Source organism: Arachis ipaensis, chromosome B7 (genome assembly GCF_059453495.1).
Source record: "Arachis ipaensis isolate K30076 ecotype BB chromosome B7, ASM5945349v1, whole genome shotgun sequence".
NCBI classification, from domain to species: Eukaryota; Viridiplantae; Streptophyta; class Magnoliopsida; order Fabales; family Fabaceae; genus Arachis; species Arachis ipaensis.
Window position 1 is genome coordinate 115,530,208 of NC_142442.1, and position 26,393 is coordinate 115,556,600.

The 26,393-nt window shown below is 33.2% G+C and overlaps 2 protein-coding genes and 1 long non-coding RNA gene across 3 annotated transcripts; all 3 read right to left on the bottom strand.

Moving 5' to 3' along the window:
* Nucleotides 1-3,177: 3,177 nt before the first annotated feature.
* LOC148553813 (uncharacterized) lies at nt 3,178-6,277 on the bottom strand. Its single transcript, XR_015892269.1, has 2 exons — nt 5,729-6,277; nt 3,178-4,311 (listed from the first exon to the last, which is right to left on the bottom strand). It is a non-coding gene; the product is annotated as an uncharacterized LOC148553813 (long non-coding RNA).
* A 393-nt stretch (nt 6,278-6,670) lies between these two features.
* On the bottom strand, nt 6,671-11,220 carry LOC107607504 (phospholipase D delta-like). Its single transcript, XM_016309453.3, has 9 exons — nt 10,111-11,220; nt 9,717-9,833; nt 9,100-9,294; nt 8,644-8,925; nt 8,475-8,543; nt 8,213-8,360; nt 7,821-7,969; nt 7,535-7,705; nt 6,671-7,422 (listed from the first exon to the last, which is right to left on the bottom strand). The coding sequence occupies exons 1-9, from the start codon at nt 11,032-11,034 to the stop codon at nt 6,931-6,933; spliced, it is 2,547 nt and encodes an 848-aa protein (XP_016164939.1). The 5' UTR covers nt 11,035-11,220; the 3' UTR covers nt 6,671-6,930.
* Nucleotides 11,221-12,616: 1,396 nt separating this feature from the next.
* LOC107609812 (Major facilitator superfamily protein) lies at nt 12,617-19,770 on the bottom strand. The gene is made up of 14 exons (XM_016311844.3): nt 19,329-19,770; nt 16,370-16,481; nt 15,862-15,974; nt 15,431-15,553; nt 15,132-15,337; nt 14,964-15,039; nt 14,675-14,761; nt 14,496-14,576; nt 14,351-14,383; nt 14,089-14,142; nt 13,921-13,962; nt 13,644-13,722; nt 13,488-13,558; nt 12,617-13,008 (listed from the first exon to the last, which is right to left on the bottom strand). Exons 1-14 carry the CDS (start codon nt 19,497-19,499, stop codon nt 12,952-12,954), a joined length of 1,305 nt encoding a protein of 434 aa, XP_016167330.1. The 5' UTR covers nt 19,500-19,770; the 3' UTR covers nt 12,617-12,951.
* Nucleotides 19,771-26,393: the final 6,623 nt, after the last annotated feature.

Consider the following 26,393-nt stretch of genomic DNA (forward strand, 5'->3'; position numbering starts at 1 on the left):
CTTTTCTGATTCATGGCCCGGTTCAAAAATGGGTTTCTCTCCAACTCCAAGAGCAATCAACAGAGACTTTTGTAAACCCAATTCCATCAAGAGCAAAGGCCCAATTCAAGGCTTGAAGATCATTTGAAGAAAGTGTATAAATAGCTTAGAATTTAAGTTTTTAGAGAGCTTTTCTTTTTAGAGCCTTTCCGTTTTAGTTTTTACTAAGTGATTTTGGGAGAGCTTTTGGTTAGGAGTTAATTTGGGATTCTGAGTCTTGGGGAAGGAGAATTGAATTCTCTTCATCTTAGTTTTCTTGTTTTCATTTTCATTTACACTTGTCTTGAATCTTGGGTTAAAGAATTGAGGAAATTCTGTCTCAATCTCACCTTGAGATCTCTCTGTCTCACTTTACTGCAACTGTTGGAAATTGAATTTGGTTGTGTTTCTTCTACTGTTTGATCTTTACTTTTCTTGCAATTGAATTCTGAATTTGGATCTAGGAAGGCATTGAGATCTAGACTTGGTTATCTAGTCTCTTGGGTCCTGAGATCTGAAATTTCCTTTTGATTTCTCTGTTGAACGCTTCTTCAAGCAATTTACATTTTCTGTTTGAGATCTACTGCAATTAAATTCATCTTTTACTTCCCTGCTTGTTGCAATTTACTTTTCTGTGTTTAATTTCTGCAATCCCAATTCCCAACTCCTTTTATAATTCAAGCAATTTACATTTCTTGCATTTTAAGATTCTGCAATTTACATTTCTTGCGTTCTAAGTTTCTGCCATTTAATTTCTTGTTCTTTAAGATTCAGCACTTTTATTTTTTGTTCTCTTTACTTTACTGCAATTATCCCTCTCCTTTTAATTTTCATGCAATTTAAATTTCAGTTAATTACAAATCACTCAACCAAATCTTGATTCGCTTGACTAAATCAACCACTAAACAAAAATTGCTCAATCCTTCAATCCCTGTGGGATCGACCTCACTCCCGTGAGTTTTATTACTTGATGCGACCCGGTACACTTGCCGGTGAGATTCGTGTGTTTGGAATTCGTTTTCCACAAAAATACACATCACTTTCCCATGGAGGTTCCGCATCTCCTAAGTCTTCGACCACTTCTTCCTCTTTAATGATTACGGCTTCCTCCAATTGTTCCAATACAAAGTCATGTTGTTCATTGTCCACCGGAGTTTCTAGCTTCTCCTTCATGCTGCGTTCTTCAGTAGATTCTCCACATGAAGCCATGGGAGTTCCTTGAGTGTCCAGATGTCGAGAAGCTAATTTATTTACTACCTCGGTTAAGGCAGTCGTGAGTTCCAGTACACTCCTTTGCATCCTTGCTTGCCCTTGAAGAATACCACGAAGAATGTCATCCATTGGGGATTGGGGTGGATATGAGGGTTCATTATTTTGGAGAAAGGGTTCATAATAGGAAGGTGATTCTTCTTGATAAGGATATGGAGATGGTGAATATTGAGGTGGTAGTTCTGGGTGTGGTTCATATGGTGGTTGGTGTGGTGGATAAGGATTAGGGTCATATGGAGGTGAATGGTTGTAGGTGGCTTGTGAGTATAGTGGTTCAAAACTATGTCGAGGAGGCGGTTCATAAGCATATGTGGGGCTTGTTGGTAACTGCAAGGGGGTGGTTGTTGCCATGAGGGTTGATCAAATCCTTGTGGCTCCTCCCATCTTTGATTGTTCCAACCTTGATGCTTGTTCTCATTGTAATTTCCTCTTCCTGCAACATAATTGTAGTCAGACTCATAGCCAAAGGGGTGAGAGTTCATAGTAGCAAATAAAAATTAAAAACGAAAATAAAAACAAATTTAAATTAAAAGGTTATTGAAATTTAAATTTTGAATTTGAAAATTAAATTTTGAATTTTGAAATTTAAATTTTGAAATTTGGATTTTGAAGTTGAAATTTGAAATTTGAATTTTGAATTTTTAAATTTTGAAATATAAGATAAAGTTTTGAAAAAAGATTTGAATTTTGAAAAAATTTTTAAAATTTTAAATTTAAATTTTGAAATTTGAATTTTTGGAATTTAAATATTGAAATTTGAAATTTGATTTTGAAATAAGATAAGATAAGATTTTGAAAAAGATATGATTTTTTGAAAAAGATTTGAATTTTGAAATTTAAAACTAAGATAAGATAAGATAAAAATTTTAAAATAGAAATCTGAAAATTTTTTTTAAAGGAAAATTTGAAAATCCAATTAAAATAAAGAGAAAAGATATTTTTGAATTTAATGAGGAAAGAGAAAAACAATAAAATGACACCAAACTTAAAATTTTTAGATCAAAACGAAGAAAACAACTAAGAACAACTTGAAGATCAAGATGAACACGAAGAACAAATTTTTCAAAAAAAAAATTTTTTTAATAACTAAATAAAAACTAATAACCTCTTAATTTATGAAAAAGCAAAAATAAAAACAAATAACAAGCAAAAAGCAAATATTTACAATAACCAATAATAAGACACACGTTTGCAATTCGCCGGCAACGGCGCCAATTTGAAGAACGGAAGCTTGACGGTTTAGAATTCAGAATAAATTCCCGTTGCAAGTATAGTTTCTAAACCAAACAATCATCCTTTCTTACAAACGTTTTGGTTGTCACAAGTAACAAACCCCTTAAAAATTGATAACCGAAGTATTCAAACCTCGGGTCGTCTTCTCAAGGAATTGCAAGGAGGTATGTTCTTATTATTGGTTATGAGTTTTGTAAATCGGGGGTTTTGAAAGTAAGGAACAAGTAATTTAAATGACAAGTAAAATAAATAAATAACTTATAAAATAAACTCTTGGCAAGGTATGAAAATTCGGAAGTCCTATCCTTGTTATTCTTATGAGCATTGAGTTTAACCCCACTTAGTTAACCTTTACAAAAGCAAGGGAAAGTCAAGTGGACTAATTAGTTAGATTTTCCAAGTCCTAGCCAACTCCTAAGGAAAGACTAGAGTTAGTGGAATTCCAGTCAATTAGAGGAATTAATTAACAATCACGATAAGTTTAATAACTCAAGAGCCTCCAGTTAATCAATTAAAGCCAAGAATATAAAAAGGCTAAATAAGAATCAATAATCTGAAATACCTTGATTTATATTAAATAAAGAAAATTCTAACATGAATAGTTCATAAGCCAATTTGGCAACATAAATCAGATACGAATAAAAGTATTAGAGTAAATAGAAATATAAAAGGAGTATTGAACCTGAGAAGAAGTTGAAATAATAAAGTTGAAATAATAAGAAATTCTAATTTCTTTAAGAGGAATCCTAATCCTAAATCCTAAGAGAGAGGAGAGAACCTCTCTCTCTAAAAACTACATCTAAACTATGAAAAGTGAATAATTCAATGCATGTTGATGAAAGAATAGTTTCCCCCACTTTATAGCCTTTAATCTGTGCTTTCTGGGCCAAAAACTGGGTCAGAAACAGCTCAGAAATTGCCCTTAGCATATTTTGGTACGTACAGGTCGCGGGAAAGTGACGCGGAAGCGTCGTCCACGCGTTTGCGTGGATTGCGTTTCTGCCAGGTCACGCGTCTGCGTAATCCACGCGTTTTTGTCGCTTGGCTTCGGGGTAGCTATAGCAAATTATATATTGTTGCGAAGCCCCGGATGTTAGCTTTCCAACACAACTGGAACCGCATTATTTGGACCTCTGTAGCAAAAGTTATGACCGTTTGAGTGCAAAGAGGTCAGGCTGGACAGCTTAGCAACTTCTTCAACTTCTTGTATTCCTTCCACTTTTGCATGCTTCCTTTTCATCCTCTGAGCCATTCCTGTCCTGTAATCTATGAAAACACTTAACACACATATCAAGGCATCGAATGGTAATAAGAGAGGATTAATAATTAGCAAATATAAGATCAAAGAAGCATGTTTTCAATCATAGCACAAAATCAGGAAGGAAAAAGTAAAACCATGCAAATAGTATGAATAAGTGGGTAAGAACTTGATAAAATCCACTCAATTGAGCACAAGATAAACTATAAAATAGTGGTTTATCAATAACTTGAAAGAAGACCAAAAGGAAGCCAACTTGTAGTTACCGATGGTTGAATTTGTGCTTGAGAAATTTGAGAACGTGGGTTACATCCACTGTTCACAGCGGTTGCATTATTAATTGCAGCATTCTCCCCAGGGCCACTCCAAGAATTTTGATTGTTTTCCTCTACCTGAGATGTTAAACTTGCAGCAGTTTGTGCTACAACCACAGGGACATTATTGTTTGATGAAGACTCTATGTTACTATTTGAAGTTTCTTCAGTCATATTGATAATCCTCCCACTCCATAGTTGCATGCACTAACTCAATACCTATCAAAAAAGAAAAAATATTTGATACAATTTCACAAAAACTGTTCCATTTGGCGTACCAATTTGTTATGCAGATTTTAGTAAATTTTAGTTGGTTCGATATCTATGATCTGGGAGTGAAACCTACTCCTCTTTTGTGAGTACTAGTTTTCTTTTTTATGCACCAAAACTTTACTCTAAAAGAATGAAAGGAAAGAAGGAACAAAATGCAAACTAAAATAAAGATCTTTAAATTCAAAAAGAAAGAAATTGAAGCAAAGTAAATGCTTCGAATTAAAAAAAGTATACAATTGCCTTCAAGAAATTCGAAGGACTTTGAAATTAAAAATCACAATGCAAGACTTAAAGAAAAAAGAAAATGACTTTTGCGAAAGGAAAATAAATTACATGAAAGTAAATTATAAGAACTTGAAAGAAATGTAAAGATATGGGAGGAATCCTACCGAAAATAAACTCGTGACAAACTCAGAAAATCGATAGGATGTGAGTGTGTGAGAGTATTTTCTAAAAACGAATTCTAACCACTTGCTTCCTCTGAGCCTTGTCAATATATAAATCAATCCAACCAATCTTGTCCTGTGAAGTGCCATCTTTCAAGAATTTGAAAAAAAAATAATTGTTCTCGCCAAAATATAAAGTCAAATAACTACCCTTGTGCATTACATCATTAAACTTGACATGTCAACCGTCAGTTTCATTCATCAATGTGTTACACCAAATCGAGACCCCTTCTATCAACAACCACTTTTCGAATCGGCATTCTCGAAAACTCGACTAGCAACTCTTCAACTAAGTTACTCTTTGACTAACACTATCAAACAAGGAATTCAAAACCAATAATCAAAATAAGGCCCTTGATAGGGTAATAATGTGTAAATTTATTTAAAAACAAAAAATCTAAATCTAAAGCATTAGATAAAGTGTATTTTTTATTCAAGCTTATGCCATACAATTTGAACAAAAATGAAAATTTTATAAAAGGTGACACAACATGAACATTATAATACATTACTCTATATTCATCACACACATAATCAGTCAAAGCATAGCACTCCCAACAAATAATCAGCTACATGATCAAATTTGCAAATTAAAAAAAAAAAAGAGTAAGAAAGTCAAAACAATTTAAACGGTCAGCTACCAGAAAAAGAAGAAGCAACAACTTGCTTAACAAAGCTGATATACACTCTCAAACTGCGACGAATAGTGGAGCAATCGATGAATATGAAGAAGTCATGCGTAACTGACGCTCATATTTGATTTTTTGCATTTCAATCGAAACACATCTAAAACGAAAAAATAAAAAACAAATTTAAAAATCACAAAAATTCAAAAGATAGTAGATCTAAAAAAACCTTAGAAAACATCACACGAAAAATCCCAAAATTTAAAATTTGGACATCAGACATGATCAGACCTTGTTTTCAAAGAGCTTGTTGGGAAGTTCCTTGCAAGATGCCTAGAATCCCTATAGTTGTAGCAGATCCGCTGTTACCACCGTCGCCGTGCATGCTTCCACATCTGCTTCCTTCTTGGTTGCAACCCCTGGCCATATGGCTCATCCCTACCACAGCTGTAGCAAGCAAGCGCCACAACTTCCTCCTTTGTTACAGTTCCAGGCCATGTGACCCATCCCCACCACATCTGTAGCAACCGCCACAGCTACCACGTCCTTCACTGCCACCATCGCGACCCCAATGATGGATTGAAAAAATAAAACGGAGGAGAAGCAACTAGAAGAATGCATTGAACAATGAAAACAGGAGGTTATAAATATACTTTTTTCTTCAATTCAAAACTGAAATTTAAAATTTTATGTCTTTTTACTTGTTTGAAAAGGTGGAAACTAAATGTAAATGAGAATGAATAAGAAACAGTTGGTATTGAAAGAGAAATTGAAGGAAGGAGTTGTTAGAAGTCATTAAAATCAAAGAGTAAAATTCACTCGAACATAAATGAATGACTAAATAGGAGAGAGGCAAAATACAGATGAACCAACACTGCATATAAAACACCTTAAAGAATCCAACTCTCATGCCCCCTCCTTTAAGATAAGTCAGCATTTCACTCACCAATAATCTTCTTCTAAAGGTTTAGTATTAGATTACTCACCTCGAATGTAGACAAACTCATATCGACCGTGTGCGTATAAATCAAATTAATCTTTTCATGATTTTAATCATTTTTAGAAATATACTGCAATCTATTTGTAATAATCCTTTAAAACATTGCTGTTACTTATTTAGGACTACTTTTAACTTATTCAAATTTCCACATTTTGAAATTGAAAGACCCTTTACGTCTACAGATAGTCACCAAATAAAAAGACTGACTTAAGCCAAAGATTATTTACATAATTTTCATATTAATGTTACAAAATTATACTGGAGTTTCGCTTTTTCTCCAACGGATATGCAAAATTAGCACTAGTGAAGTTATATTGAACGCCGTCATTGGTATGTATAGCCTACAGGACTGGTGGTTTGATTTTTGATTAAGTGGCTGATTGTACAAACAATGAGGCAGCGAAAACTGCTTAGTAATCACAAAGCGCAGCCTATTTACGTAGACTATACAAGGTATATGGTACAAAATTCCATTGATAGTGGTTGGTCATGGCTATGTTGTTAGAGCAGAGGGAAGGGTTGAGCGTGAGCCAAGTACTTTGCCACCAACATCTGGGAAAGTCTCAAAACCGGGTAAGCAGCTGACCTTGCCATTTGCATCTACTCTTACAGGATATTTCATTAGGTGCCCTTGCATTGGTGCAAAAGAATCAGCTGTATACTTATTCCAGTTCTCTTCAGCAATCTTGTTCACAATTTGGACGCATTCCAAAGTTTCAGGCTCCTTGAAGCATTCATCGATGTAACCCATGTGTTCCGCCCATAAAGACATTCTGTACCCATATACATGACCATGTGGATGCCTCTGTTTCTTAGCCCATGTATGATGGGGTTGATATGCACCCATTGCGATCTCTGTATCTCTCGATCCAGCCATTGATCGTTGATTAATGTTGGCCGATCCGAGTATAACATATTCATCATCCACAACCATTCCTTTCGCATGTACATAAACCATAAAACGGTTGTACTTGGAAGATGCAACCTGATGACCATTCGTTAGAAAGTCGAGTTATATGTAATGCCCCCAACATAAAATAGCAGTTCTAATTACATTATGCGCAATAAGTCAGTCAAATTTGGTTTTGAATAATTACCGTTTCGCTAGTATTCGAAATCACAGAAGCATTTGAGTTTGGAACTTCAGTTAAATTCTCCCTGTTTCCAAGACAGTAAAAGTTCAGGTAGTCTTGTGGATGGCTGTCTTCAAGGTTTGCAGCTTTTAACTCCCGAGCTATGATGTCATACATCATCTGCATAGTTTGTCCCTGAAAATACGAATTCCATTATAATGAATCTATAAGAAATCATCAAATTATTATTTAAACAAAATATCTGTATATGCTTGTTGACAGCTGAGTGTTGTATTCAAACATACATTACCTGCCAAAACAGAATCTCTTGCATTGCCACAGAAGAAGGGACACCTTCAGGAAACATTGGGATGACAATATAAACTGTAAATCTCTCCTTGGATCTAATCTTACTAACTATCTTCAGTGCTAACTCCATAGGAATTAGGTTATCAGCACCTGGTCATTGAACAGAATACTCGATTGTTAGAAAATGTCTTCACTAAAATAACTAATGAAAAAGATCATCAACAAACCGACTAGGTAGGATTTAATTAGGGAAAGCATTATAAAAATGTGAGATAAGAATGGTATTGCAGGCACAACACAAGAGCTAAGTATCAAACATAAATAACATGTGTACTGTTAATCAAATAATCATATAGAAACTTTAGCAATCAAAGTTGTACGAGTAAACAATACCTGCTTCTTTGTAGGATGGCCATGCAAAGGATGATCCGATGAAATATTGATTCTCGATATAAATAAAATGTTGTGCAGATCTTATCGCATGTATGTATGCTGTCTGAATACTCTTGTCAATCACCAAATTTTTTGCACAAACGAGGTTCTGCAGTAAATGGCAATAAAATAAAGTTAACAACAAAGAAAACCTGACGGTTATGTATTTATGTATACCGACAAGTTCATCTTAATCGTATATCAAAGGTTTATAGTAAGTAACCTGATTCTCAGCTTCGAGTACATCCTTAGGAAACCCTTTCACTGAGCCAGAGTCAATAGATCGAAAAACCTGTTAAAATGGCAAATGAAAATATAAGCAAACAAATTGGTAGTTGAAACAAAAGAGAAGAAAATGGAAGCTAATAGTTTAGAGGCAACCAATTAGCAACCTGAACGTTCCAATTTTGGGGGTCATCTTCCTTGGAAATCCACAAGTCAGGATGATCATTTGGAACTGACTCAGAAGGACTGAGAATCCAAGAAATGCGTTCCAACTTGATGAGAGAATCATCTTGCCAATACGATACTCTCTTGATTTTTTTACCCAACTCAGACCATCTAGCGGCTTTTCTCCAGCGCTGCTCAAAATTAGTGAGTATATCATACACAGCAGGACCCTCAATTTTGCAATGTAAGTCATGCCATGCTTGCCTTGGACACTTGACTCCTGCCTATTTTTAAAAATGGGAAGTATAAGAACAGTTACTTGATAAGAGCTCATTAGTGATCTTCATATCCCTACCAACAAAGACCTTACAACAAAAGTTTATTCCTAACGAGCACTATGTTGATTGGTGGAAGGATCACATGGAAGTTTTCTATCCAGTAGAGAATGATAAACTTACAGAAAATGTAGGATTATGATGATCATTCTGAAAAACAGTGTCAAGATCTCGGACAATCCTGTGCTCAGGTGTATCATAACGCCCATCACAAAGATCTAGACCACCTATAAATGCGGTTATCTTTCTATGGTTTCCCTGTCCTTGAGTATCAACTATTACACATTTTTGATGATGCGTGAAGAGTGTTCCAACAACCTGAAATATGGTTCGCATCATGGTCAACAAAGTTTTCTAACTTCTTAAAGTACTTGAAATAAATAAATAAATCAGTTCCCGCCACCCCCCCCCCCCCCCCCAAAACACAAAAATCAAGTTCAGAAGGAGAAATTCTTAGATGTTTCTAAAGCAGAAATAATTGGATGCAAATAAAAACATTATTTAAAACGAAAATTGAAGTTATTGATGGTCATTCTCTCCATGAAAGCAAAACATAGAGTATTAAAAGAAATATTTTATATAAGAATGGAAGAGTGAAAAATGTGGACCAAGTAAATGGAAGAGTGCAAAATGGATCAAGTGTAACATATATATATATATATCAATCAATGCTGAAAGCAATTTTCAGCTAAAAGATAACAAAATATGTGAAAGCTATAAAACCATAGCATAAAGCATGCCTGCTGCCTGAAAATGCTAAGCTTACTGCTGGCATATCGAGGTGACAGCACACATGTTACTGAAGAATGCTTGAAGAACCTTCGAGTTTCTTCGTCATGAGTTTGCATTACTCCATCCTGAAACCAAATAATCATTAGTAACTAGCTTGTGTTAATAAATGCCACAAAAAGGTACAGAAGTCATAAATAAATACATTAGTTTATTAATATTATGCTAAGTATACACTAAAAGCAGCCACCAAAGTCAGTCACAGTATAAAATATATGTTAAAATATAAATATACATTAAAAATATTTAAACCACACATATATTTATACACAAATACATTAATAGTTGATTTTATTGACAAATTTTAGTGTAGAAATAATATTTTTGTTATGGAAAATGTGTTACCGTGTGAATGAAGAATTTATTGTGCGAAGTCTTGTCATCCCAGACCAACATTAAGACCCTAACGCCTTCTTGAGACTTGTACTTGAGCAACTCACCGAGGCTCAAATCTCCACCGCTGGGTAAAGGCCTAGTGGGCTCTCTAACGAGCTTCACCTTATCGTAAATGGACCAACCCACAATGTATACCAAATGATGGGCCTCCAAGATCGAATGGCAGATATCTTCCCAGCACTTACCTTGCTGAAACTCAACTCCATCATCCAATCCAATCTCTGGCAGCATCGAATCCGGCACGTGCGCGTCCTGGTACAGAGTCACCGAACCTCCATGCCGAATCGGAAAATACGTATCCGGAACGGCGAACCGATTAGGTTCTGGTGCAATGTTGGATCTGTACAGAGGAGAATCCTCGCATTTCGTGAATTTCATCTCGAGCTTAACCGCGCAATTAGGTTTCGGAGGCCTACCGGAGGTGCCGATAATCGGGAACCAGCTGCTGACGGTTTCGCCGGATAAGATCTTATCCGCGGAGACGAATGCGACTCCGATCAAGTCTGCGCCGAACATGTCGTTATCTTTGATGTAAAATTCCAGCTCCGTGGCCTGGTGAGCCAGAGGGATCTTGAAATGCTCGTTCCAGGTAGGGTTCTGAGAGTTAGCAATGACGCGGGTTCGAGCCACGGTGGCGCCGGCGATGCAGACGGTGACGTAAGGGTCGCTGGTGATGATCTTTCCGTGGCGGTGTCTCTTCTCGGTCTTCTTCCTGCCGGTGATGGAGGCGGTGCATGTGTTTAGAGCAGAGAAGAATCTGCGGAAGCGCTCCGAGAGCATGTCCATGTTGGGGAGGTAACGAGCCTCAATGATCCGAAGATCGAGGTCTCCATGGAGGTACACCACGGTGTCGGATTTCGACTCCGTCACCATTGGGTTGAAAACTTGAAATCGAAAACCTTCAACTATTATATATATATTATAGATATTTATTTATTTTTTAAAACGTGGGGAGACTTTGGTGATAGAGAGCGTTTGAAAGCGCAAACGCCCGCTATCACACCACACAACAAACCGGGGCTCCGTCGGCGTTACCGCATCGTTTTGTTTATATATATAGTTCAGTTATGCCGCGGTGAAACCGAATACCAGAAAATGAGGAAACGGAATATATACGGGGTAGGGAAAAGAATAAATATAGAAAGAAATAAGTTAGCGGGAAAACAAGGGAATGGGCACGAGTTAGTTTGCCCTTAGCGTCTATATTTGAAATTGTGAAATACGGGTTAGTTGTTCTGTAATTAAATTACAGCCACGTTACTACTTCCAGCTTGCTCTGATAGGCCTAGATTGCTAGGGGATCTATCATACATAGATTTTTAAATGGAGAATTTTAGCATAATTATGCCTATATTACTGTAATTATGATAATTATAAAGTTGTTAAAATTAAAATTATAATTTTAATATTATTTTTAAAAGCATTATAATTATCATAAGCACTATAATATACATATTAAAATATTTTTTTAAATATTAAGCTTAACAAAAAATATCGAACACTAAATTAATTATTATATATATTATTTTATTTTTTATATAAATTTTATATTTTAATATATATTTTATATAAATAATTAATTTTTTATTATTTATTTATATTTGTTGAAATTTTTTATTTTTAACAGAGGAAGAAGTAAAAAAAAAAATAATTATTAGTTGTTTATTTGGTAGATTCTTTGACTCGTTTTGGTTAGTCAATCAAGTTATATAGTTGAGCTGGAGGTTTAATAAAAGACATTATGGATCATTATTCTAAATTTCTAACCAATATTCTTTTGATATTTTTTTTTTCCTCAGGCGGCTCTTATAACTTATAAGGTCAAATACTGTGCTGGCAATGGCGTTAAGGCAACCTCCCCGTAAAGCTCCCCTAGAGCGGATCTTTCGCGCCGTTATTTGAAATGAAAAACAGTCAACAGTTTGACGCCCTTGTTAGTTCCAAAATTTCTTAGTAAATTTCGTGTTTACACAGCATTTTTTTTTTCTTTATGAGTTCAACCTGACTCTCTGTGATTATTTGGTTGAGTTAATCTCTACAATTTTTGTTACACTCTTTAAAAGAGGAGAAAGTTAAATTTTCTATTATTCAATATAACAAAAATATATATTTTTTTTTATAGATTTAAGCTTTAAAGTTTTTTTTTATCACTCTATAGGCAATATTGATTAAAAATATATTCTACACTTTTATTTTGATATAAATATGTAAAATATGGATAAAAGTGCACCTAAAACACAGTTTAAATTTATACTTTTTATCTGTAAAAATGAGATGTGAACATCTAAACAGGATTCGAATAACATTGTTACTGATTAAAACATTTTCATAGCTAGATTTCATAAACTCTTTTTCCCAGAGCATACGTCTCCATTTGGTACCTTTTGAATCTACCTCTTAGCGAATGTCATCGTTGGAAAAAACCATACCAATAAATCAAGATCAAGAGGGAAGATTTACACCAGTAGACATATATATTTCACATTTTCACTTGCACATATTTTGATTAGTATTTCCAAATTGTGTAACAAGATATCAAAATGTCAATAACTGTAAAAATCAAAATTTACCTTGGTATCTTTTGATCTAAAAAAGGCCATATAGACGAACCAAAGCAATACAATGGTGCTAAACTAGAAAAGCCTATAAAATATGCTATAATTCCAGTTCTAGGAACAGACTTCAACATCTTGCTTCCTCGTCAAATGCATAGCCGGAGGAAATGAGTCGTTCCATGTTGAGTAAATATTTACGATCACTAATATTAGGGACCCAATTAATATTTGTCCTTCAACTCAAAATGGTAGGAACCACTTTCACCATCAGACTTTGAGCAAAAGATATCATCTGCAAGAGAAAATTCGATTCAAAGTAAAAACTAAAAATAAATGTAAATGAAACCATGTACAAAACACGTGAAAATATAGTAAAAACACAAACTGGTCAAAATATGCTTCAAAAATTATATGTGTGTTCCCCTCAGAAGAATATTGTAGTGTTGCATTTTACCCTTAAAACAAATTAATATAGGTGCCGCCTAGCCTGAAAAGCAAGGCAGAAACCCTTTGGAAGAGTTATATCTGAGGATTCTATATGTACAGCCATAGCCCATAAACACTAATTCAATTTACCCAATTTAGTAACGATATCTAGGGTCCAATCGTGGCCTCTGTTTAATATTAGAAAGGTGAATCATTCTATTGATATACTTTGTGATTGGATCATCATAGTTTAGTTATATCACCATCTGACAAGACTAATTACTATCTACATGCATTCAAAATATAATACATATATATGTACAGCATTTCCATTGAAGTTCTTACCGAAGCAAATCCAATGCACATTATGCTGAAGCCAGGAAAATTAAAAGGTGCCTTTTCAGATAGGAAAAGAGCTGAAAATTGAGGAGAAAGTGCTTATTAATAAAACTCAATAGTTAATTGAACAAAACAGGAAATGATTAATAACATTCCCCTCACCCGTCAATGGAGAGAAAACCAAGGGAGAAGCAATATGTGCAACTGAACATATGCCCGAAATGCAACCCTGAGCCCTTCCCTGAAAAGAAAAGGCACGTGAGAAGAAATGCACTGAAATAATTCCAGGATATCTAGTATCTACTTAAATAAAAAAAAAAAAAAAAAGAAGGACAAAAGAAATAGACTAAGCAGTAAGCACATAGCATTTTTATCAAGCAAAACTAAGCTCTTTTCTCCTCCTTTACGGAAATATAACAAATACTCTGAAAAACAGTACCTGCTCATGAGAACCAGCTTGTTTAGAGACTATGCTCCGTATCTGCATTAAGACAAAATAAACATAACTCAAGACTATGTTTTAATCATACATTTCATTGGAAGTCAAGGGAAAAAATTTATCTGTTCAAAGGATAGTAAAGAAAGATTAAATAAAAAAGAAACTTACACAGGGCTGTGCAAAAACGTATACTATTGAGAACATGGCAGAAGCATAAGGAACCTGTCAGCATTTAGACATAAGCTATTACCATTATTAATATCAATACCACATAAAGGTGGGGAAGATAGGGATACTGGGGACATATACATGTAAAATTAATCAAAGAACTGTTATTGATTTCACTTACACTTATACTAAAAAATTACATAATTAAAAACTTATTTAACAGAAACCAAGTTGTAATTAGCAATAGAGTTGGAATAAATACCCACGAGGACCATGCTATGCTGTAAAGGAACATCTGCATTTCATTCCACATTGCTAGTTCAGAACATTATAAACAAGTGAAATTTTCTTTTTATAATTTCATCAAAAACAATAGCGGAAAAAAAGGAAAGAAAAAAGAATCTTACATGAATACAGCCGAAAAACAGTCCAATTGAAAGAAGTCTTGCCTCTCCCAGAATTGGGGCCAAAATGGGCATAAGAACAAGCTGGGACAATTAATCAAGAAACTCAAGAACTATTTATATCAAGAGAATACGAAAACTCAATATAGATAAAGGACTGAAATATTGCAATGCAAAATTACCTGTGACACAGTCCCTGTAACCCCAGAAATGACCATCAAGTCAGCAAACTGATTCTTGTCAAAATGAAACTGAGCCTTTAAGTAATACTGCACAGGAAATGGGGAAAAAAATGTTATCATCTCAGACTATACTTCGGTACCTTGTTCTAATTAATTAAAATTTTTTCCTTTTTTATCGTAAACTTGCCAAATTACTAATGAAATGAAATAATACTACATTTTATAGGGGTTCACATGCATACTCCACAAGAAAAAAAAAGGATAATAAGAAAATTAATTAGAAAAATACCAGCATTGAACCATGAAGACCAGCATCTGCAAGGTTGCTGAAGAACGCAACAATTGCTGCTTGAGTAATAGTCAAGCTGCAAATCACGATGAAAAAAACAGAGATAATATAATTGATGTTCCAAAAAGACATCACGTGCGAAGAGGAATGAGAAACGGCAAATTGAACCTGCCAGTGAGGAAGGAAGCTAGGTCTTGCAGAGATCGCAAAGCTTGAAACAGTTGCACATTGCTTTTCGGTTTTGCTTCAATTTTAGTGGCGGCGGGCTTTTCTGCCGTAAGGATTGGGGTAGAAAGATTATTCTCATCGATAATCGAATCCCGAAGGAAAACTAACATGTACACTGCTGCAATCACCGCCACAAGAGTGGAAACCTAATCGAACCAAATTAAAATAAATAATTCAGAATTTGACGCAATTGAAAACAGAGAGAGAGATAAAAAAAATTCTGAAGCAAGATGAAGAACCTGGAAAGTTTGGGCAGCAGAGAGGAAGCGAGTTGAAAGAGTGCCGCAGACGAAGGCGGCGGAGCCTATTCCCGAAAGAATCCCAAACGCGGTGGCGCGTCGACCTTCTGTTACGTTATCTGCCTGAAAATCAAAATGGCGGGAAAGTAATAAACAGCAAAATTGATATATAATTTTAAAATTAAAATTATTTTAGTAGTTTTTATTTTTTAAAGAGAGATATTTACATGTGAATTTGTGATCTTAAAAAAAATATTAGAATACAATCAAAATTTATTATTTTTTGTCTATCACTTTTAACTATTAATTTAATTCTTCTAGTTTAATAATCTAACAAAATACTTTAACCTATTTTTTTAAACATTATGGCTAATTCTACCATTCCTCTAAATGAATCTAAGCATGTGCACGGAAAATAGCAAGAAAAGTACCACATAAGCCAGGGCGAGGCAAGGAACGCTTCCGTCGCAAACCATGGAAATGAGAATCTTAAAGACATAGTATACGTAGAAAAATTCTTTCGTCCTGCTATAAGATAATATACCTGTAAAATTGTCAACACCAAATTATTATAAATGAAATCATTAAGGCCACATGTTTATGCTTTTTATTTTGTCTTTATTTACCAAGCAATTCTCATATGGCAAAAAAATTAGAATAGATTCTCTCAATTTTTTGTAGCAAATAGTATTGATAAAATGTAATTTTTAATATATATTCTTTTAAATATAATAAAAAATATGTGGCAAAAGATGTATAATAAAAGATTACACTAGAGAAAAAAAATTAAAAAAGTTCATTTATCAAAAAAAGATAATACATGTCGTTTAAAAGTTATAAATGCTTCTATAATTTTAAAATATTGGAGCTTACTTTTTAAAAAAAAAATGTTGACTAATTTAATCAAATGCAAACGGAATGAATTTGTGAGAAAGGTACCTATTGGAATAATTGTGAGGATCATGGGCAGTGTGATAATGGTCTTCCTCCCATATTTATCTGAGAGATTACCCAGGAGTGGCATCATCACAAGCGTTCCAAGTCCTACCATCTGCACACATCACATATTTTTGTTTCCCCACAGAAGGATATAAAGTACTGCACATTCATGTAAATGTAAACTACCATACTTTATTTCAAACCATCGAAGAGAGTATATTTTAATACTATATTCTTCAACAAAAGATAGTTTTCTAAAACCATTTAGTGGTAACTTTGCATTTATTTAAAAACTTTTGTTATTGTTATCCTTTCGTAAAAGCAATGCAATGCTGGGTTTTTTTTTTTTTTTTTTTCTGTCAGACAATGTCTGTTTGAGGCACAAAAGGGTACACTGTATTTCACAATTCACTTAATTTTTCAGTTATATTTTTGTTGTCATCTTTTTCGTTGGATCCATTATGTGTTTAAGTTAAAGTTTCATTGGGCCCAATGAGAATTATTGGCAACTTCCTGCTATTGATTGATCCAATAATTTGCCCAATTCATACAGGCCACAGAAAGTGACAAAAATCACAAAGCCTGTGTGGTACGGTGTTTACAGTGGATGATATATATATATATATATATATGTACAGTTATTTTTAATTTTTTATATGAATTTAATAATCGAGAGATGTTAGATAATAATTTAATTAAATATATTAAATTATTTAATAATTATTAACTAATAACTTTATATAAAGACTACATAAAATTTTTTATCATATATTATAAAAAAATTAAATATTTTTAAAATATCAGTATTTTTGTCATTTTAATCGTTGATTTCAATTATTTCATATCATATATATTTTTTATCATCGAGATCAATGACTATAACTAATGAAATACCAGTATTCTAAAAACAATTTCTTATATTGTAATATTATAAATGTACCAAAAATAGAGAAGCTTCCCCTTGAAAAAAACAAGGCTCACAATTCACGTATAACGTGTAAGACAAGAAAATCGAATAATTGAAAAGGCCAAAGAAACTGGAGGCATTAGGAATATAAGTCACAGCGCATCTCACTGAAAAATAGGCCAACAAAAACAAAAGAAAAAAGAAAGAGCTATTGACCAAATAAATAAGAGAAAGTATAGAAAATTAATTTTCAGTTAGTTAATATTAATTACTTTTAAAATTAAAAATTTATGATTTATAGTCTAAATTTAAAATAAATAAAAAAGTTTAAAAAATTAATTAATATTGATTGAAAAAAATTACTTAATAAAAAAAATTAAACTGAGAAAAGAACGGGGGGCAAATGAATACTCCTAAACATGGATGGGAAGGAAGTTTCTTTGGCGGGGTAACTAGGACATGTTAGTTTAAGATTGAGCTCCTAATGAACACTCCAAGACACGCGATGACGAGAAGGAAGTTTCTTTAGTTGAGTAAGGACAAACAGATGAAGGCACACTATCACGTTAACTCTTTCTAAACAAATGTGATCGTCTTATTGAGGTGCAAAAGTCTATTAGAACAATTATTGCTGCCCACTGCCCAATACATTTGAAGTAGGCTACCCATCAATTCATCGACTCAGTTCACATTTAATTTAAAAAGTTGTACAAACAATCTGACATATTCTCTATAATGAATGTTATTAAACAATAATATTTGTTGAACTATTTGTTATCAAGTGCTTATGTAATTTTCACTAGCAAATTATAATCTTTTAATAAATAATACTTTACATGTTTAGTTCATCCTGCATAAAATAAATGTATCCTTTAGAAATTAAAAAATGTTCGAATTTATTTTATTTAGTATTATTAATTATTGTTAAAGTTAATAAATACTAAATAAAATAAATTTTAACTTTTTTTACTAATCTTTTTTAATTATCAAACATTTTTGTTTGTCGATTAACAAATTTACATAGTATCTTTTATTATTAATATAACGTTCAACTGAACTATATTGATTTATTGACTCTGTTCTTTTTTTTTTTCTTAACATTGTTATACAGAGTTTCTCAAAATTGAAACAAGAACAACACAAAAATCTGATTTTATTTTTAATTTAAGCTACATTCATAGTAAATATTACATACGTAAAGGGTTCTGCAAGTGTTGTGTACTGCATGCAAATTAAATTTCACCTACCAGTCTATCATTACACCTATAAATTTTTCTACATAACAAAACCTCCACGCAGAAAGATGATGCTCTTGTAGCATTTGAAAATAATTAAGACCGGTATGACAAGTATTCACTCAAGTAATATAAAAAAAAAAGGAAAAAAAGAAAAAATACTAAAGAACTAATAGAATTTATCATTTTGGTTAATCCTTAGTTAACAATATTTAAAGTGTGGGATAAAAATATATTATTAAATTATTAGACTAAAAGAATTGGATTGATAGAGGACAAAAACAATTCTATTAGACTGCTAGTCTTTCAGCTTTTCTCGAAAAGAAATTAAAGAAAACTAAGTAATTTTGAATTTCTATATACAACACTTTCCTAATTTGTTGTGAAATGTGATGATAAATGGGGTTTATTTGTTGCTTAGCAGTTCCTATTGGTTTCCTCGCTTTTGACGTTAACGTTTTGCATTGCCAGTTTTAATTAAAAACTGTTATTAGATAAGTAATCAGATTCAATTCTCCTCCCAAAAAGGGAAGAGATTTAAGATTGAATTGAAGGCTTTAAATATCTGAATTAGCAGCTTTGCTTACGACAATAATATTTGCCAGTGGCATAGTTAAGAAGAAGAAAATTGGCTAATGTTTATTTAAATGTAAGACAAAAACAAAGAAAAAATGTTAGTCACTTGACATTTCTCGTTCTGAATATGTATACGCCTACAGCAGAGATAATAACTACCAAGTGCATATGCATTATTGATGAATACTGGTGATGAGGGTGAAGAAAGGAAGAGAGGGAATTATGATGGTTGGTAACTAACCGCTTGTTGAAAACCAGTGAGGTAGATGGCAAGGGAGCATTCATCCTCTCCGGGACAGAGTGCCGCCATGGTTACATCCGTGATGGCTGGTATTACCATATGAGTGGAGAAGTTATGAAGAAAAACCGTCATAAAGAGGTGGCTCAACCCATACAAATACAATTTATCCATAATTATATTATTTTTCTCTCCCACGCACTAACACTATAGTAGAGCCCTTTCTTTATTGATCTCTCAGCTTCAATTCCTTTGATTTAACAAAGCTTCCTATCTGTCTGTCTTACTGGGAAAGCCACCAGCTCTTTATATATCACATTTGTGCGTGTATATTTGTGATTGTGAGTAGGGTCACATAGAGTAGTTAATCACTTCAATTATTAATAATAGGAGCAAGCGTAGTGTATACTTGCGATTGCTTTACGTGAAATATCGCGATTTGCATGTCAAACGGAGACAAATTAAATAAAAAAAAAAATATTATTTGTATACTAAAATAGTTACTAAAATTAATCACTATATATTTGTATATAAATATATGTATTGTTTAATTTATTTTTAATATATATTTTATATTTTAACATATATATTATATTAGTGACTGATTTTAATGTATACGTAATATGATTGAATTAAATATACTAAAAAACCGGAAAGGACGACAGAGATAGGTGTTCCTTCCTAATCCTTTTTCTCATGTGGTGCATCAAATCGTGGTGAACTGTCAACTAATATATAGATATAACTAGGTTCCAAAGGGTTCAATAATAATAATAAGTGTTAAAGATACACTTTCTCATTAGTGATGAAATTGATTTTTGAACAATATAATCGCACTATTATTGTTCATTTTAAGCTTCTACTACTAATTGGGCTGTAACTCACGGGGGAGAAACTACATAGGCGACAAAAATGGGGGATGCGTAGCTTGAAAGATAGTATGAAATTTGTAGGATTAACTTACGCCTCGAAGCGTGCAAGTTTGATGCAGTGCATCCATTTTCCAACAGGCGTCCAAAATGGTCAAATTGGACCCCACGATACTTGCATGTATAAATGTATTAGGAGACGTTGGATTAGGAATACATCATGTATACTTGTTGCATGTTTATTTCTTTTGCCTTTTTCAACCTGTTGTATCAAAAGCATTAGATTAGATAGCGTAGGGAAAATAACATAGAATAGAATCATTAGATAGCATTGAGTATCTAATTATTATTTAGTTTCTTTATTTAAAAAATCTAACTTCGGCGAGAGAGGAGTTAGCCATGATGAAAAGCATAATAATCATAATTTAAGTGATTATTCATATAAAAAATATCTTTACATGTAAATGATAATTGAAAATTATAGATGATTTAATATATTTAATTAAATTATTTAATATAGTATTAATTATATTAGGTATAAACAAAAAATTAACTATTAAATAAGTTAAAATAGTACATATATTTATTGAAAATATATTAATAATATATTTATATATATATATATATATATATTCGAAATTTAATAGATTAATAAAATTTATAAATTTAAATATATTACTCCTATTGAATATTCAAATTCATTTTTTTATTACTATCTTTTTTATTTTGTGATTTTATTCTATATATATATATATATATATATATATATATATATATATATATATATATATATATATATATATATATATATATATATATATATAGTTCTCTGGTGACTAAGGCAGTAGTGGTCAAGGGTGGCCAAAGATTGACCCACAAATAAAAGGTTAACATGTGGAATGGTTGATTATAATAAGAATCATTTTAAAAGTATGTTTTTGTGAATTACATTAAAACAAGGAGTTATAATTTTCACAAATTTTCAAAAAAAATTTTGTGGGCCTTCGACAATCTAGACAAAAAAATGGGAAAAACTAAATTATAAGAAAAAAACAAGAAAAATATAAATAAACCGACAAAAAATTTACTCAATTTGTTGGTTTGGAATTCAATTAAGTAAATTTAAAAATAACAAAAAATAATAAGATTTTTTTATAAACTTTAAATTAATGTCGTAGTTTCTTATTTTTTATTTTTTTACTTGGTTTCTCATTTTTATTAATTGCACAGTTTTTTGTTTATATCTTTTTTTCGGTGTATTTATATTTTTTTTATTTTTTCTTATAATTTAGCTTTTCTCATTTTTTGTCTACATTGTCGAAGGCCTACAAATTTTTTTTTGAAAATTTGTGAAAACTATGGCTCTTGTTTTAATGTAACTCACAAAAACATATTTTTAAAATGATTCTTATTATAATCAACCATTCTACATGTCAACCTCTTATTTGTGGGTTAATTTTTTGTCACCTTTGACCACTACTTCTTTGGTCACCAGAGAACTCTCCATATATATATATATATATATATAGTGTGTATACATATAATATTTTTAATATAATATACATGAATATCTTAACTATTATTTTTATATAAAAATATTTTTATGCAAGTAGCAATCGAAAATTTTAACGTGTGACTAACTAGTAAGCATTTAAAAGCAAAGATGATGTTACCAAATATGAGACCAATGATAATATTTGTTTGAAAAACAAATAATCATTTTGTTATTCCTTCATCAAAGCTTCCATATCTTATCCAGTTTTTTTAGAGCCCGCTGCTATCTTTTCATCCCAATGATGGGAAGCATAAGTACGATATGACCTTTAATAATTTGGTGACCGGTATCGTATTACAGTATTACTTTTGCAAGTGACATATCGAGCATTGCTCACAGTAACGAAAACTTTGAATTGTAAATTAGAGTGAATTAATCAACTGATCAAGTACCTTATTCGATTAATTACTATATGACATTACTATATCCTAGCACTACTTTTTCTCTCCTTTCAATAATCCTCTTAAGAAAAATATACGTGGGTTGGAATGTCTTATAATTAGAGGGCCATTTTTGAGTACAAGACTTTGTAAGTGATAACTTTTTTTCTTGATAAATAATTGATAGTTTTTGGGTCTGAAAATTGATACTTTGTTTAAGTGATATCAAGCTGCATTAATGGTGACTTTTTTTTTTTATAAAAATGGTGGGTTTAGAAGTTGAAAAAGACAATTCATACACCCAAATATGGCCCACTACCAAGCTTGGGAAAAGGCCCAATGTTCCAAGTATAACCTTGAGACCAAAAATTTGAAAATCTGGTTAAGACTTGAGACAAAGAGTATATATAAATATATAATCACAACCCAATGACTAGCAATAGACCCCTTAAATAAAGCTCATATATATATATATATGAAAAGGAGACCAACTGAAAAATTTGAATCAACTAAGACCAATAAATTACTATAATTATATATTATATATACTAGCGGTTCAATAGGTACTAACCATGAAATTTTTTTAATTTGTGAATTGTTGTTGTATCTTTCTAAAATATGGAACGATTTAATTTAGAGAGTAGAAATTGAATCTTTCGATTTTCGAAAGATATCCAAAAATCAGACCCTCTAATTTTTGTACTCGAACCCTCTAATTTGTGGAAATTTTTTTTAAATAAATAAAATAAATATTTTATTTACCAAAATATACAATTTCTAGCATTTTTATGAAAATCCATCATATGTCTTATCTTGTTTACAATAACAAAATAAGATTAGATGTATCTCATTTACACTGTAAACGAGATAAGAGTGAAAACGACATATAATCACATTTGTACATATGATGTGTAACAACCTTATCTCGTTGACAGTGTAAACAAGATACATGTAATCTTATTTCATTTATACTGTAAACGAGATAAGAGAGGATGCGGCCTATATATATAATTTGTTTATAGCGCCCTTTAGATAGACATTTGTCCTATTTCTTCAACTTTTCTCCAACTTCTACCATTTTCTAATCATATTATCGAATTACTCGACTATTATGATGCGCACAGATGCACGTTATCCGAACATTAACCAACTGAACGCAACATGGCACATCACTAAGGCAGTTGACTTCAAGGTTAGTCTTTTTTTTTTTTATGTTTATGTTAGAGCATGTATGTGTAGCTATGTTTAGGATACTTTTATAAAAACTAATACACAATATATGTTAGGTGGGCGAATGCATTGTTAATAAGAGTTAACTGATAGGATATGATTTTAGGTTTTAGTAAAATTAATTTTTAGGTAAATTTTAATTTAATTTTGTTTTTATTTAAATTAAGTTATTAAGTATATGTTTATGAATTTAGTTATTAATTATTTAAGTAAGTATCTTTATTTAAATTAATATATTAACACGATGTTTATTAATTTAGTGATTATTTATTTAAATAAATATTTTTATTTAAGTTAATTTATTAAATAAATTTTTATTAATTTAGTTATTAATTATTTAAGTAAATATTGTTATTTAAGTTAACATATTAATTCAATGTTTATTAATTTAGTGACTAACTATTTAAGTAAATGATTTTATTTAAATTAATTTATTAAGTAGATATTTATTAATTTAATTATTAATTACTTAAGTAAATGTCTTTATTTAAATTAATATATTTATTTGATATTTATTAATTTAGTTAATAATTATTTAAATATTATTTAAGTTAATTAATTAAGTAGATGTTTACTAATTTAGTTATTAATTATTTAAGTAAATATTTTTATTTAAATTAATTTATTAAATAAATATTTCTAGTTATTTGTTAAATTAATTTATTTATTAGTTAAATTATTATGTTAACCTTTATATGTTTATTAATTTTGTTAATTTTGATAGAGCTAGAGCTTTATATATTTCTTATCAAAATTTATTTTTATGATAGGCCTCGCCTACTCCTTCCGAGACGAGTGAGTCAAATACTTGCACAATCGGACGCTATTGTCCCCTACTTGAGGGAAGCTGGTTTTGGCGATACGGTGCCACTCAGACATTTTGTATTTGACAACTTCCTGATCATAGCATTTGTGAAGGATGATGTCCTAAGACCCACACTGTTCACCTGTCATGGAGTGAGTCACCATGACTTGCAGGACGTTGCGTACCACCTTGGGTTATGCACGCATGGAGAGCCAGTGGGTAGGTGTTTTTTGGGATTTTCACACATGATATGGGACCGAGGCCTGGGAGTTGGTGGAGTGGCTACTTGGTGCCAAGCTTCCTGTAGTTCAGCAGCAGGGTGCGCGGATGAAGGGGTCTTTCTCCCTCAAGTTGACATGGCTTCAGGAGTGACTCCGGCAGATGCTCGATACCCATGATCCAAACACCCTCCGACAGTACACGAGATGCTACATACTTCTGATGATTGGAGGTTACCTGATCACTGACAAGTCAAAAAACCAAGTACATCTCCGGTGGCTGCCACTGCTTGAGGACTTTCAGAGGTGTCGTGCTCTGTCTTAGCCTTCAGCGGTGCTTGCATAGACATACCATTCCCTATGCAGTGTATCACATTGAGGCACCACAAATATCGCAGGATGCACTACGCTGCTAGTCTCTTAGATATACCAGAAATTTCTTCAGTGGTGTCTACCTAAGTGACGGGTTTATATGTACCCTATGGCTGCTAGATAACCATTACTTATGGTTTTCTTCTTCTCGTTTATGTAATTCAATATGATGTTCGATAAATTGAATCATTATTATTCTTGCAAATATCTACAGGTTGATAAGTATGGCACAGCAGAGTAGGGACTAGCACGAGCAGAGAGTCCTCCGATGATGTCGGGGCTTGGATAAGTTATAATGAGATGAGGCAAGCGAGATTCTTTTATTCAGTTATACTAGCATGAATTACTTATGATGTTTTAGTACGTATTACTGATGATTATTTTACAACATTTGTCGTAGTTCCTGTGGATTCCGTACGACGACCTTACACTACAGGACCTCTGCCCGCTATGGCTGAAGGATGAGGAAAAGTGGGAGAAATAGATGTCTATTGTTCTCCTCGTCTGTTTCAACATCGTTAAGTTTCACCATGTTGACCGGGTGAAGCGCCAATTTGGTGGCAGCAGCTGGTGCTAGTGGCCCCAGTCAACATCGATAGGTTCTTGACCACCACAAGTTGGGGTGAGGACGTATGGTGGCCTACCAAGCCCCAGAAGTGGTACGATGGTTGGAGGGCTTGGTTTGAGGAGGGACATCGAATCTCCATTTAGCCATTTACAGACTATCGACCTAGTTAGGAGTACTGGAATTAGTACCAGTAAGCTTACCGCGTTAGACGCCTATCAGGGCAGCATGTGCTTGTTGACCCCAGGCTGTTCCACTTACCCGGTGACGTTCAACCTATTGCCAGCTAGCTGAGAGACGTCCTGCACCTTCCCTGAGATGTGTCTGACCATCGTCGGCATGCCAGGGAGGTTCAGGCAGACACCTGGAGGCCTACCAAGAGAGATAGAGATGTCAGAGAGCATCGATGACCACGAAAGGACAGGGTCAGGCCTCGCAGTGAGTGCTTGGATGTGGAGTCCGAGAAAGAGGCTGAGTATCACCGACAGGAGGAGCACAGTGATTTTTCAGGTGACCAGGATGACTCACTGCCTCCACTACCCCCTCCTCCACCTCTACCACCACCACCACCTTCACCATCGAGTTCACATTCACAGGCAGGTTGGGACGCTTGGGATACTGCCCTTCCTGGAGGGCATGACCTCGGAGAATCCATCAGTCATCACGAGGCATCAATGGTCGAGGAAGCATTCCAGATTTGGGCTATCGATCATCACACGATGCAGCGACTTGCCGACCAATTTCGCACGAGCAGGGAACAGAGCATTGGGCATGTTCACAGCATTCGTCTACTCTATGTCTACCATAGATTGGGTTTTATACACTTCACCAGGGTCTAGCACCTCATACGGCACACACCTCTGACACGGTGCCCAGTATGCTACCCCACCATCAGTTGACTATGGCCTTTTGATGACGGCATCACAGCCAATGCCGCCACCTCCGTGTCGTCCCCCTACTCAGCCTCAGGATCAGCCCCATCCATATGCACCAGTGCCTTACTCAGACAGTTATGTTGTCCCTCATCATTCACTACCTCCGCAACTACCACCTCAGTCATAGGATCCCTCTCCT

Excerpts from the sequence above, each read along its gene's own strand:
- LOC107609812 (XM_016311844.3), bottom strand. The coding sequence starts at position 19,499 with ATGGATAAATTGTATTTGTATGGGTTGAGCCACCTCTTTATGACGGTT. Across the intron at positions 14,762-14,963 it reads GTCTTCATGGTTCAATGCTG|TATTACTTAAAGGCTCAGTT; the intron begins GTATTTTTCTAA and ends TTTCCTGTGCAG. Across the intron at positions 14,143-14,350 it reads GCATAGCATGGTCCTCGTGG|GTTCCTTATGCTTCTGCCAT; the intron begins GTATTTATTCCA and ends AAATGCTGACAG.
- LOC107607504 (XM_016309453.3), bottom strand. The coding sequence starts at position 11,034 with ATGGTGACGGAGTCGAAATCCGACACCGTGGTGTACCTCCATGGAGAC. Across the intron at positions 9,295-9,716 it reads TTAGCATTTTCAGGCAGCAG|GTTGTTGGAACACTCTTCAC; the intron begins GCATGCTTTATG and ends ACCATATTTCAG. Across the intron at positions 8,926-9,099 it reads ATCATAATCCTACATTTTCT|GCAGGAGTCAAGTGTCCAAG; the intron begins GTAAGTTTATCA and ends TTTTAAAAATAG.